The 13,707-nt window shown below is 43.5% G+C and overlaps 1 protein-coding gene across 1 annotated transcript in view; it reads left to right on the top strand.

Annotated features, from left to right (window-relative positions):
• LOC141965789 (mucin-5B) overlaps positions 1 to 11,096 on the top strand; it is a 45,738-nt gene extending 34,642 nt beyond the window's left edge. Inside the window, exons 34-47 of the mRNA XM_074917781.1 lie at positions 287 to 479; positions 1,155 to 1,333; positions 1,837 to 1,906; positions 2,054 to 2,175; positions 2,546 to 2,577; positions 3,004 to 3,181; positions 4,113 to 4,217; positions 5,519 to 5,559; positions 6,105 to 6,227; positions 7,157 to 7,252; positions 8,422 to 8,550; positions 9,423 to 9,462; positions 10,215 to 10,338; positions 10,922 to 11,096. Of these exons, the coding sequence (XP_074773882.1) occupies positions 287 to 479; positions 1,155 to 1,333; positions 1,837 to 1,906; positions 2,054 to 2,175; positions 2,546 to 2,577; positions 3,004 to 3,181; positions 4,113 to 4,217; positions 5,519 to 5,559; positions 6,105 to 6,227; positions 7,157 to 7,252; positions 8,422 to 8,550; positions 9,423 to 9,462; positions 10,215 to 10,338; positions 10,922 to 11,096 (1,607 nt within the window). The remainder of the gene's footprint in view (positions 1 to 286; positions 480 to 1,154; positions 1,334 to 1,836; positions 1,907 to 2,053; positions 2,176 to 2,545; positions 2,578 to 3,003; positions 3,182 to 4,112; positions 4,218 to 5,518; positions 5,560 to 6,104; positions 6,228 to 7,156; positions 7,253 to 8,421; positions 8,551 to 9,422; positions 9,463 to 10,214; positions 10,339 to 10,921) is intronic.
• Positions 11,097 to 13,707: the final 2,611 nt, after the last annotated feature.

The raw sequence follows: 13,707 nt of genomic DNA, 5'->3' as shown, positions 1-13,707 counted from the left end.
ATATATGAAATCTGGAGAGTCCTGTGCTAGGCAGATCCATCTCAGTTGCTTCAGCCACCATGAGAAATGCATCAACCAACATGTCAGCTCTGGTTTTCATGAGTAACTAGCAAACTATTTCTTCTAGCCTTATCTTCCTACAAACAGTTCTTGTGAACTCATCCAGGACCCTACATGTTGCTGTTACCTTCCCACAGGGAGAACTTCCCTCCAGGTTTTCTCTAAAAGTGTCTTCATCAGCATCAACTGTCCTTGAACTGTCCCTTTGCTTCTATGTTGCTACCAGGTACCTGCACCAATCAGAAGTCTGATGATGCTATGAAGAGGAATGGTGAGGTTATCGAGTCCTTCGAAGACATGGGATTAGATTGGAAAGTCCCAGATCCTACCAACAGATACTGTAATCCAGGTGTTTTAGAACCAGATGAAATTGAGTATCATCAGCACTGTGAGCCTTCCAATCTGTGTAAAATCATCTGGTAAGACAATTCCCACAGGTGCCAGAAAAATAAGTCCACAAGATAATTTTGTGCTTCACTACATGACTTGGGTGAACTACTGATAGGACATGATGAAAATATGAAGTCTAGCATATCCTGAAAAACTGAGCAGCAAACTGATAGGTGCATGTTCCTGAGTTTGTCAGATATTTTTCAGCAGCATCATCAAAATCAGTCCTCCCTTAGTAGTGTGTGTTGCTTGGCAGTCCCTCTGCCTGCCAGTTCTGGAGAAGCAAACCAGGAACTAACTATAATTCAGTATCTGAAAGCTCTGGAGGAAAAGGAACACAGTCAGAATATAGTAAGCAAAGGTGTGTCTGTTTTTAAAATGATTTTGTGGTTTAAAACAGGATTGTCAAACATGCTGACATACAAATGTCAGCATATAGAATTATAGCTGTGAGCTGTGCAGGAGATTTTTCTTTGAAGGTATCAGACCGACATGAAATTGCTTGCTTTCAAAACACTGTAAGGAATGGGAGATAAAACTCATTCTTAAACTGTATGCATGTATTGCCTATCAGAGCAAATTGTAGCTCTATCTTTACCTTGAGGCTTTCTCTGGGTGGGGATGGGTTTGGTTCTGAGTTGAATTCTTCCTTGGAAGTAGCCCAAGGAAGTGAAATGCCATGTCTGTCTCCTTGCTTTGCAAAGGAACCTGACGCAGTGCCATGGTGTGATACCCCCCCAGCCCTATTACGAGGCGTGTGTGGCCAGCGGGTGCTCCAAGCGGCACCCCAGCACTGAGTGCCAGAGCATGCAGATGTACGCGGCCTTGTGCGGGCTCCACGGGGTCTGCGTGGACTGGAGGAGACAGGCCAATGGGCAGTGCGGTAAGCCTGAGAAAGACCCGCTGGTGGTGAAGAAACTCCGCTCTGTTCTTTCCTCACCCACACACCTGTTTGTGTTCCTCAGGCTTCAATCTTTCCTGAGCTGCTCTGGGCCTGAGAAAAAGCAAGAACAAATCAGAGAGGTTGTTCCAGTCCAGAACTGGTACAAAACCAGGGGAAAACAGGTCCAATAGTCCCTCCTGAGCGGCTCTGCTGAGGAGCCCTGTGTGCTACCTGGAGCTTCATCACTAGATGGCAACGCACAGCTTCTCTCCGCGTGCTTTGCTCCGCTCAGGGGGACCCAGGGATTCAGGGGTACTGTCGCAAGCACCTTGCTGAATCCATTGTCAGCTCTTGCTGAAGCTGCAGGGAGACCCTCTCTGGGCAGGAGCCTGGGCTGTGCGGACCCATGGGGTGGGCTGCGTTAGCGTGCGTGGTGCGTCCATCGTGCATCGAAGGGTACATGGGTCTGGGCTTTCTAACCTCGGCGTTGTAATGCTCCACAGAGGCCAGCTGTCCTCAGGATCAGGTCTACAAGCCATGTGGGGAAGCAAAAAGAAACACTTGCTTCAGCAGGTGGGTCATTTCCTAAGGCACTTTTCAAGTCCATAACTTGAAAATCGCCAAGGAAGACTGGAAGTTCACATTCGCTTGGGATGGGTGTCTGATTGCCCCTGTCATTTCTGCCTTTCATTCATTCTTGTTTATATTGTAATTGTGCAGAGAAGTCGTTATGGACTCCTTCACCTCCCAAAATAACACACCAGTGTTTGTTGAGGGATGCTATTGCCCTGATAGAAAAATTCTGCTGAATGATCATGATGGCATTTGTGTTTCTGTCTGTGGTAAGAAATAATGTAAATGGTGGGATGGGAAGGGGAGATAAGAGCTTGACTAGAATGCACATTAAGGCAGACTGCTCTGGGTACAGAGGAAATGGGGGAGACCTTGATACTGACTCTTTCTAGTTAGGCTGGGAATGTTTCAAATTGGCAGTTTCTGCCTGATCTTATGCATGAAGTGCAACTTTCAAGAGAATAAAGAGGAGGATCTTTTAAGATGTTTTGGGTACACAACCTGTGACTTTGCACTCTGGATCTCTCTCCTTGTGACTGTTTCTCAGATTTCAAGACCTTCCTTCTATTTTTGTCATCCTGCTTCTGTTGTTTTCCCCAGTTCAGTTGCCCCTAAAGTAATCTGTAATTTATTTTATAGGTTGCACTGCACAAGATGGGTCGGTGAAACAGGTAAGAAAAAGGAAAATACTGTCTTTATACGATAGCTGGGTGCTGTGACCTCCTGTAAAAATGACTGCATGAGTTTCTTCTTTTAATTCTAAGCTTCACTATCAATGAACTGCAATGGCAGTGGGGAAGAAAAGAGCAGATTTTTTAAACTCCAGAACTTTATTAATCACTTGAGGTACAGAAGCAGAAATAGCAGTTTGTGGGAATCACTGTTCGCTGGTAGGACCAGGCTTCCCTTCGTAAACCTGCAAGGGAAGGTGCCCGATAATAGCACTTTTTCTTCCTTCTCCTCCCTCTGGCATTTGAACTGTGATTTTCCTGCATAATAAATTAGGACAACCCAGCCCTACACTGTCTTGCAGCAGGCATCCATTAATATTATGCTGTTAGTTTTGGCTCTCTGAACAGTCCCTATTGTTTTCACAGCCTAGAGAGGCTTGGGAGCACAACTGTCAATACTGTGCTTGCGATGAAGCGACCTTGAATATCACTTGTTTCCCCCGCCCTTGTGCGCAATCTCCACCTATCAACTGCACTAAAGAGGGCTTTGTACGCAAAATAAAACCACGTCTGGATGACCCATGCTGCACAGAAACAGTCTGTGGTGAGTAGATAATTCAGATGTCATAATGCAGCATCATTTGCCTTTAGCAGCAATCCTCAAGTGAGATCTGGTACCCCTCAGGTACCAGATTCAAATAAATGCACTGGAGTGGTCATTTCTTCCATCTACACATCAGGAGATCTTGCTATCAGCAGAGATCTCCTCTGGTCCAGCTTGTATTCTAAGCTAGTGCCATGACCTGTCAGATATTTACATTGGAAAAACCCCCATGGATCACTGGGACCACCAGGTGTTTCATAGGACCCTTCTCCCTTCTGAGAGGAGAGGGTGATCCTTGCACAGAGATCTATCCCGTAAGGGAGGATGTGCTCATCTTCCAGGTTCCCCCAAGGCCTTCTGTGGAGGTTCTTGATATATGTTTGCCTTCACCTTTCCATTTGCACACTCCCAGTCCCAAATGTTCACCACAGCACAGGACCTCCTCATCAGCCTGCTCCTAACCCTGGCCATTCCCAGAACCTGTAGGAAGATGCAAGACAGGGAATCCTGGCAATGCTGATGGGATGTTTTTCTGTTCCTCATCCCTTTATGATGCTGGGCAGAGGTCCATTAGGCTCCTTGGATGCCTTGAGGGACCAGTGGGCACTGTCATGGTGATTTGCCTTGCATCTTTGGCTCTCATCTATTACCTCTTCATTTTTTTTCACTTTCTGAGTCATTTACCTTTACTCCAACTTGTATGTCTCGCATCTCTGAGGTGAGGGTGTTTGAGATTTATAAAGATTACACCCAGTGGGGAAGCAAAGCAGGAACAAAGGCCAGAAGTACATGTCCAGGGAAGAGCTTTACAATAGAGAGAGCTTAGAGATACTTCACCTGAACATGTCCCAAACTCCAAAAATGGCTGGTACAAGAGTCATCTATTTCTAGATGATGTTTTGGCTTACTTCATCTCTGTTGTCTATTGCAGAATGTGATATAAAAGCCTGCATTATCAACAAAACAACATGTGATTTAGGCTTCCAACCAGTGGTTGCTATATCTGAGGGTGGTTGTTGTCCTATCTTCTCCTGTAGTAAGTACCATGTTTCCTTAAGGTGTTTTATTTATTCGTTGAACCATTTTTTTCTAAATGAGTCAAAATCACAAGCAGTAGTCTCTCGCCTTCCCTCTCAGCCTTTACATTTGGAGCTTTTTGTTTTTTTGTGGAGGTATAGTAACTGCTGCAGGTTCTCTGTAGGTATTCAAAGTTATGGATCAGATACTGAATGTTGGTTGCATTGAACCCTTCCAGAAGTTCTTCTGCCAAACTATATTTCCAGATTGACATACCTGACCCAGCTTCCCATCGGCTCTGTTACTAGCAAGATGGTTAGCAATAAAGAAAGCCTCAACTAATTTCAAGTATAAGTAAGAAAACATGAGGTAAATAGATTTTTCTGTATGGAACATACAGGTTATAGAACTCGTCTCCACTTCATACATAACATAGAATCGTAGAATCACAGACTGGTTTGATTTGGCAGGGGCCTTAAACATCTTCCAGTTCCAACCCCCCTGCCATGGGCAGGGACACCTTCCACCAGCCCAGGTTGCCCAAAGCCCCGTCCAACCTGGCCTTGAACCCTTCCAGGGAGGGGGCAGCCACAGCTTCTCTGGGCAGCCTGTGCCAGGGCCTCACCACCCTCACAGGGAAGAATTTCTTCCATATATCTAATCTAAATCTACCCTTTTTCAGTTTAAAACAGTTGCCCCTCATCCAGCCCTACACCCCCTGATCAAGAGTCCCTCCCCACTTTCCTGTAGCCCCTTTCAGTACTGGGAGGCCGCTCTAAGATCTCCCTGGAGTCTTCTCTTCTCCAGCTGAACCCCCCAACTCTCAGCCTGTCCTCACAGGGGGGTGCCCCTGAGCATTTTTGTGGCCTCCTCTGGCCCCACTCGAGCAGGTCCGTGTCTTTATTTGGTGCCCTCAGAGCTGGACACAGCACTGCAGGGGGGCCTGGTGAGAGCAGAGCAGAGGGGTAGAATCCCCTCCCTTGACCTGCTGCCCACACTGCTCTTGATGCAGCCCAGGTCACGGTTGGCTTTCTGGGCTGTGAACGCACATTGCTGGTCACAGTCAGTTTTCCACCCACTACTACTCCTAAGTCCTCTGCGGGGCTGTTCTCTGAGCAGATGTTACATGTGGGCTTCCAAGTAACACTTAGCACCATGTACTAGTTACTTTTTCCCCTCCTTTTGACCAGGCTATTAAAGCTAGTGAATAAGCCTAGTTCTACTCTTTGTCTCCTCTTAATCACTCACAATTCAGAGATGAGTACAGTAACTGTTTATATCATTCCTAGCACATCCTTTTAATTTTATTTTTTCTTACAGTACCTAAAGGTGTATGTGTTTCTGAAGGAGTTGAATTTAAGGTAGGTCTTCTTCCAGACACTTCTTTCCACGGGTTAATGCTGCCTGAGACAGTTTCCTGAAATTGTTATTGTCAACACTCACATAAAAATCAGGATTTAGAATGGCCTGTAATTTTTTCCCTGCCAGTAGTCTTATGTACTATTGGAAACATTACTGAATAAATAATACTAGAGGCCAGTAGCTTGCTTAGAGATTTTACCTGTGTTTTAAAATTGAGAAGTCAGATTTGTGATTGAATACAAATCTTAAATCTCATTGGACGTTGCAAGATTAATTACTAGGTCAAACTGAGTGAAAATTGATGCATGGAATATATGAGATAACATAATTACTCAGTTAATGTGATTGATGTACTTGGGAGTGTCAGCCTTGTGTTTGCTTTGTGATACTGTCAGTGTGAGGTTTTAGAGATCTGGAGGTATTCATTTCAGGAAATCCTTCCAAAAATAAATCCCAAACATAAGCATTCATAGTCCAGCGGATCTACTTTTATTCTAGAACCCAGTGAATTCTTTCCTGTCTCTTCTCTCCTCTGTATTTCCAGCCTGGGGCAATGGTGCCTAAAAGCTCTTGTGAGGACTGCGTGTGCACAGATGAGCAGGACGCTGTGACACGGACCAACTACATCCAGTGTGTTCCAGTGAAATGCCAAACCACCTGCCAGCAGGTCAGCGCTGCGTGCTCAGCCTCCCTGACCACAAACAATGGCTGCTGAGGGGATGCACTATAAAACTGGGATAGTACAACTGATTCCTCACTGAAAGATAGCAGGATACAACATTCTACTATATGTTTTTGCAAATTCCTTTTTGGGGTGCTGGTTACTTTTGCTCTAGCAAATTTAGAGGTCACTCTTGGAAAGATGCCCTGAGGGTGAACAATTGCAAAAACAATTGTTAAAGAGAAGTCCAGCTGCTGACAGACAAAGTTTCTGTCCTTCTGTTGGTGTTGCCCATTGTCCACCCAAAAGTTAAGGTTGTGAAGAAACCACACGGTGGTTTATATGTTTCCAGACACAGTCAGCTGAGAGTCTGCACACAAGCTGTTCAGTCTATTACTGAATGTAAGAAAAGAGTGGTTTCTTTTCCGTTCTTGCCCATTTAAGGCCAACCCACCACCAATCCTACAAAAGGATAAAACCATTATTCTTTATCCTGAAGCCAGCCACACCCTCCAAGAGACCAATGGATACCTAAAACACAGGGGAGGAAAAAACTGATGCGTGATCTTCACATATCTGACCGCAGCAATTCTTGTGGATAATCATATCAGACCAAGCACTGGTGGTATATCGTGCAAGTAATCATCTGCTGAATTGATTTACTTGGTCTGATTGTGTGTTAGCCCAAAGAATAGACAATGACAATGTCTTCCTGGTAAATGAAGGGCCCAGAAGTCACTATTCAATCAGAGAAAGAAATTTTCATCTTTGATTGTCAGGCTTAAAGTTGTTCCAACAGGTTTCTAAAGACAACAGAAATGAAACCAGAAGGTTGGCCCGTTTCCTCCTGTCATCTCCAGCGTGGCTTTGATCCAAAGTTGCTTCATGAACAAGACATCAGGTAACATGGCTAAATGGAAACATTATTCCCACAGGGTTTCCGCTACGTGGAAGAGGAGGGTCAGTGCTGCAGCCAGTGTCAGCAAGTGGCATGTGTGGCAAATTTTCCGTTTGGCAATGTGACCATTGAGGTAAGCACTCCCTTGCCCTGCACAGACAGCTGAATTATCAAAAAGACCTCAGCATTTTTGAACTAGTGTCATACATTCTGAGGCTGGGAAGACCTGTAGGAGATTTTAAAATGTCTGTATTTCCAAAGTAAATGTAGGTGTTTATACAGCTGCTCTCTGCTGTGTGCATCTCACAGGCACCATTGTGTTGAAAATGATGCATCTCTGTCAGGAATGGAAATCATGTTACACCCCCACCTCCTGACATGCAGCAGAGGGAAAGAATTTGGAGGGAATGATGATGTTGTGTAGTACTGCTCTTGCAGAGACACGTGAGCTGCCTTCACATCATACTGCTCCGATCTGGAAACAGTGTCATTATCTTGCCCTGGAGATACAGGGCTGCGTAGTGTGAGCGAGCTGGTGCAGCTGTACTACCACTAGTTCTGAACCTGCTGAGGCAGAAATCAGCAGTGGCGTAGCTGCTAGAGTGTAGTGTGCCTCGGTAACACGCCCAGGTAATAATACATCGTCTTGTGAGCGTAGACATGGGCTGAGCCTCAGGGTAGCTCTCTGGTTTTATTACAGCCTGCTACTCCTCTCTCAACTGGTGACTACTGTCTTACATGCTGTTGCTTCTCTGGTAGCTCTTGTATCTTTTCTATTCTGTATCTTTTCTATTTTATCCTTTCATTCCTTGATAATTTATTGTGCATGCTAACTTCTCCCGTGCCAATATACAATTTTTATGTTTCCATGAGGAGGTTTTGCATTTATCCATTAACCTCAATGATGAAGACTTCTCTTTCACACTTCTTGCTTTTCTTCCACCTATTAAAAAATAAAACTGTTGAAATCCTTTAAAATAACTATTATTCATTTGTGTATATTTTATTCCACGTGCACTAACACACCTACCTTCTGGCATTTCTGTTCATACCTCTATGCTCATTCTGCCACCAGCTTTTGATTCTTTCCACTTAGGTGGCCACAAAAGGGATTTTGCATAGGCTGATAGTGGGTGAGCTTGGTACATAATTTGCAGATGTGAGTCCTACACTTCTCAGCACTTTCAGAGTTGTATGAACAATCCAGTCCGTCTGCCAGTTCATTGACTGTGTAACTATTGTGTTATTCTATTTTTCTGCTATACTATATTGGGTTGAGGGTTTTTTCCTGTTTTTATTCAGGTTGGAAAGAGTTACAAAGCTCCATACGATAACTGCACTCAGTACACGTGCACTGAATCAGCGGGACAGTTTTCCTTGACTAGTACAGTAAAAGTCTGCCTACCGTTTGAAGAATCAAACTGTGTCCCAGTAAGTATTTTAGAGCCACAAAAAGACTGATGGTCTGGGAGATTTCTCTACTGTTTTGAATGATCCACTTCAGTATTTCTTGGTCTTCCTGAGCTGATCATCCTTGTTTGAAGGAAATGTGCTTTTTCTGTCCTGAATGGAGTGTCCCATGGAAGTAAAACAAAACTATTTGCAAACAACGCATACATTTTACTTGTGGGATAAGCACTAGAACTTGAAAGAGAAGAATATTGGGGCAATAGCAAGATTGTCTTTTTCATCACTTGAAAAACACCAGTTACAAAATACAATGGACCAAATGGTAACTCACCATGGACGCCTGGGGGAACTGATGAACTCGGTGTCTTCTGGTACGTGGTGCATCACTAAGCAAAGAAGGTTTACACAGATGAGCAAGGGGCACCCTTCAAGCCCTGGGTCTCAGCCATTAGTGGTTTCCAGTAACTTTCAGAAGCTCTGTGGGGCTTTGCAGCAGATCTGAAAACCAAAGCAGGGACAAAGATGGCCATTGACTTGAATTAGCTTTGGCGTAGGTTCTATGCAGGTCAGGCTGTTCAATTCCTGAAGCAGCTGCCACTCTCTGGGGCTGGGTGTTTTCTGCTGGCTTCAATAGCACCTGCCTAAGGTCAGGCATGTGTTGCCGGACATCTTAATTGGCTTCTGAGAGGATATATAGTTTTAAGAAAATTCACTCCCTCCTTTGCTGGATTTTTTTTAAAGCCATTTTATAGATAATTGGTAGACAAATGGGTCTGATGAGGAATCTGTATTGGTTAGAGATGAGAGATTATACCTGCACTCTCATCATTGCTACTAGCTGCTTAGCAATATGTGCATCTGAACTGTTCTGATTACATTTGCTTTCAATACAGGGGACAGTTGATGTGACTTCAGACGGCTGTTGTAAAACATGTGAGTGCATTAAATCACTGATTCCCTAGTCCACTACTGTTACCTTCTTCTCTGCTTGTAGTTCTGTTTCTGCATGCACTGAGAGTCTTCAGTTTCCACAGACTGGAAGGCTGTTCTTAGAGCAGCAGTGCTGTTTTGTATCTCACAGTTGAAGCTAAAAATCCACTTATAGCTGAGGCGAAAAATCTGCCTCATTCTTCCAATCAGGACACTAGAATTCTTTGATCTCTTTTTCTATGTTTTTTAATAGTTGAAATACTGTTGGTTTGAACTATATAGTCCAGATAAGAAATTTTGTATCAAATATGCTCTGTATTCTTCCATCTGGAAACTGCATGGGAAAAAAAGGGTCTTTTCTTCTGTGACATCCACCTCAAAATCATAGGTTGTTATAGAGTCACAAATGCCAAAATTCTAGAGTCAAAATTCTAAAGCTTAAATGTCATTTTATAATAATTTCTAAAAAACCAAATCCTTCATGTCTCCTTTAGGTCTTGATTGAACAGTATCTTTTCATGGACTTACACATAAGTCTACATTTAAGCTGTTTTGCAAATAAAAAAGTACCTTGACCAGCAGGAAATCGCTTTGCTGAACTAGTGCCTCTTCGCCCTGTCATTGTTTTTTCTGGTTATCATTTGAGCTGTAAAAAATTTTGGTGGGATGATCTGCCCTTGGTTTCCTATAAGATACCTTTCAAAACATTTACTCCCCAGTCTGAAGAAATCTAACAGAAATGTTCTCCCACACAGGTATCGACCTGCCGCATAAATGCAAACGCAATGTGAAAGAGCAGTTTATTGTCCACAACAACTGTAAGTCAGCTGCTCCAGTCCCAGTGCCCTTTTGTGAAGGGACATGCAGTACCTATACTGTGTAAGTAGGAAACCTTTCTCTGTCCTCCCCCGTGCCTGCTCTTCCTGGGTTCTTGTCACCAGTGGGCTGCAGCTGTTTGTCGCCTTTCTGCTGTTTAAAAGAACCTCGTTGATGGAACCGAGTGTGCAGAACAGCGATCATTAGCAATGTGACTAAATGTCTTTAGTGTGACAGGAGTGCCTTATCTTAGGTAGAAAAATAGATCCCTTTGACAAGGCATCAGCTAAATTTATTAACTACCTGTTCTTAAACTTGTCCTTATGTGGGTTTTGAACAGCTCTGGTGTTTAGTGGAGTTTTTTCCTGCTCTTTGGTCTCTGCATGAATTGTTCTTTTCTGCCTTGCCAGAATGGGCCTCATCCAAAATCCACTGTAGTTACTGTGATTTTCCCCATTGGTGTCAGATGATCTGGCCCTGCATGGCTGATAGCATCCCGAGCAAAGACTGTTATGGATAAGCAGAAAAATGAATAGGAAATTTTCCGCCTCTGCTCCTTAGAAGTTCCTCCACTTGGAGCAGCAAATACTGATCAGTTTGAGAAGACAACAGGCACCAGACTGATGTGCAAATCTCATTTCTATAGGTATTCCTTTGAGGCCAATGAAATGGAACACAAATGCATTTGCTGCCATGAAAAAAGGAGTCACGAAGTGAAGGTGGAACTGGTTTGCTCTGGGCATAAGAAAGTCCATTTCACATACGTGCATGTAGATGAATGTGCGTGTGTGGAAACAAAATGCTCAAAGAGGAGAACATGAGCATAAAATAAACATTTCAGCTCCCATTTAATGCTTCCATAGCAAGTGAGTAGTTTAGAAAGCAACTGTGAGTAACCTTCAAATGACCATACTTCTCTTGTGCCTTTTCCTTCTGGTATTATAAGCACTTATGGAAATTAGCTAAAGATTTTACTCTAAATGTTTGTAGAATAAACTGCATTTCAAAAAACTGCCCTGTTTCAGTGATGCTGCTAACAGGGCAAGGTGGTTAATGTCTTTAATCCCAAGGTGGTGTATAAACCAAGGTTATTACAAGAACTCTAGAGACAGATGATGCCTTTCAAAAGTCGTCCCTGAAGAAAATGCACATTGTAAAACCATAAGCACAGGCATTGCTTCATTTCCCTTAGAAGACAAACAGCAATCACTTCCACAGCTGCACTTCGGTCAGCAAGGTGCTTTTTTCCTTCTGCACATTGAGCACAACATCAGGAGTGTAAAAAACATGTTTTACACATGCAGTACAAAATGATTATATTTGCACCCTTACTGTGAGCCCTTTCCTCACTGGTGTTTTTTATTATTTGCCAACACCAAACTCTGAGCTGTATGTCAGGTGACTGACGTTCAGTCTCAATGCTGGTTACATGACTATGATTTGTGTTATAAATGATTGACTCCCAGCTAGCATCTCCAAGGGTACTGGTGATAGTATCTTATGCGGACAGGGATCAGAATGGTCCAACAAAACCTTCAGAGTATGCAAGGAAGGCATTGCCTTGAGGAATTTGGTCTTTTGTAACCTGAAAGAGAACTGAGGACTGTGACTTTCTTAGAGTTCAGTGTCCTGCAGCCTGCTCTGTGTGGGCTTTTGGGAATTCTTTTGAAGGGAATACTTTTGAACTGACCAAATAGATATGAAGTGCATTAACCTTTAGCTTTCTGTTTTAAAACGCTGCGGGTACTGAGCCCCAAGTAATCTTTAATTTAATTCTTTTTCATAATAAATCATTTCAGCTGACATCAGATTACTTTCATGTGTACTGTTTCATTATGGTATCGCTAATCTTAAAACTGTGGGAATCCTTGACTTTGAATAGACATAGGAGTTGAATGGTACATGTTTTTCTCCACTCTCACCTGAGAGTTCCATCTTTATTGGGTCATCACTGTGATGCAACAGGGCAGTCTGTGCTATACCTATGCAGGATTCAGCTCAGCTTGTTCTAATTAACCCATTCTCCAGCCCCTTTCTGGAATGATTTGTCTCAGCCTAAGACTGGTGTAAGAGCCCTTGGGGAGATATCAGTTTCTCAGCACTGGGTATTTTGAGAGCTAGGGTAGCTGGCTTAGACAGCTGAAGTCAGAGGAGGTGAATGAATTTCATCCTTTGTTTTTATTCTGTTTCCTTATAAACAATAAAAGAGATGCTGGGTGTACCAAAGGATCACAGTGAGAACAGGTGCACTGCAGGTATCCTTGGGAAATATGGACAACAAAAGCCAACGAGGTGTTTGTGCTGAAGTAATGAATCACAGAATCATAGAATACCTCAAGGTGGAAGGGACCTATAAAGATCATCGAATTGAAGCAAGGCTCCCATTCCCAGACTCCGCACTAGTCAGTGGACCAGTTTTCTTGATTATAAACTATAGGAATCTGTGTTAACTGTCAGTGCAATGCAACTCCCTTGGAAGGCATGTGTTGCAATTGCTTGACAGTGAGTCTCATGTATAAATTTCACATTAGCCCAGAAAACATTCTTACTGATACAAATCAAGTGCATGCATGCTTTTACAATGCAAAGAACAGCAACAAAAAAGGACATTCCTTTCTTTCCTCTTTGCCTTTCCCTGAGGGGGGAGAAATCATTCCTGTGTGCTTTTGTCATCAGAAGAATAAACAGACTCCATAAGTAGTATCTACACACTCATGTAAACCCTGCAAATCAATCATTCTCGGCAGGATGGCTTAGTCAGAATCCTTTCCCATCTCTGCATTAACTTCAGGTGGGAGAAGGGCATAAAACACAATCTCAATTTACCAGGCATACTTAGACTTCTTGTCTCCTGTGTCTTTTAGTGATGATGAAACTGAGGATGACATCGACTTAAAGGAATACTTTCCTATTCAATTTTGGCATGCATTTTGCTTTTCAGGCAACTGAAATGCTGTAACCAAAGGCATATTCCCATCTCCAGATTGCTTTTGAACAGAGGATCATGTGAAACCTCACGTGCTCCTCCATGCCCAGTTACTCCTGGCACTTCATTGACTCAGTCAGTCCAGCATCTAACTGGCCTGTGCAATACTATTTGCAGCTCCGACGTCCAGGTATTAAACTGAACTCACTGGTCCTCTGTTTGAAGGTGCAGAGTCCTGCTTAGCTGAGATGCAGCCAGCAAGGCAAAGCCTCTTTAATGAGAACTGTCAGCCTCCTCAGCTCAGTCAACGGGCCAAACATTTCTCCCCGCCTCACACACACACAAATGCACAGAAACAAAAACCAGCCTGAAAGCTGCTCAATCTTGGGAAAGCGTTACACTGGGAATAAATAGACATAATGACCCACTTGCGAGCTGGCCCTTCCCACTGAATGTCTCTGCCTCTGCATGCAGCAGCGCTGTTGCTTGCGCAGAGCAAGCTGGAC

This window comes from Athene noctua, chromosome 14, assembly GCF_965140245.1.
Source record: "Athene noctua chromosome 14, bAthNoc1.hap1.1, whole genome shotgun sequence".
Classification (NCBI taxonomy): domain Eukaryota; kingdom Metazoa; phylum Chordata; class Aves; order Strigiformes; family Strigidae; genus Athene; species Athene noctua.
Note: the sequence above shows the minus strand (reverse complement) of the source record. Positions and strands in the feature narration are given on the sequence as shown.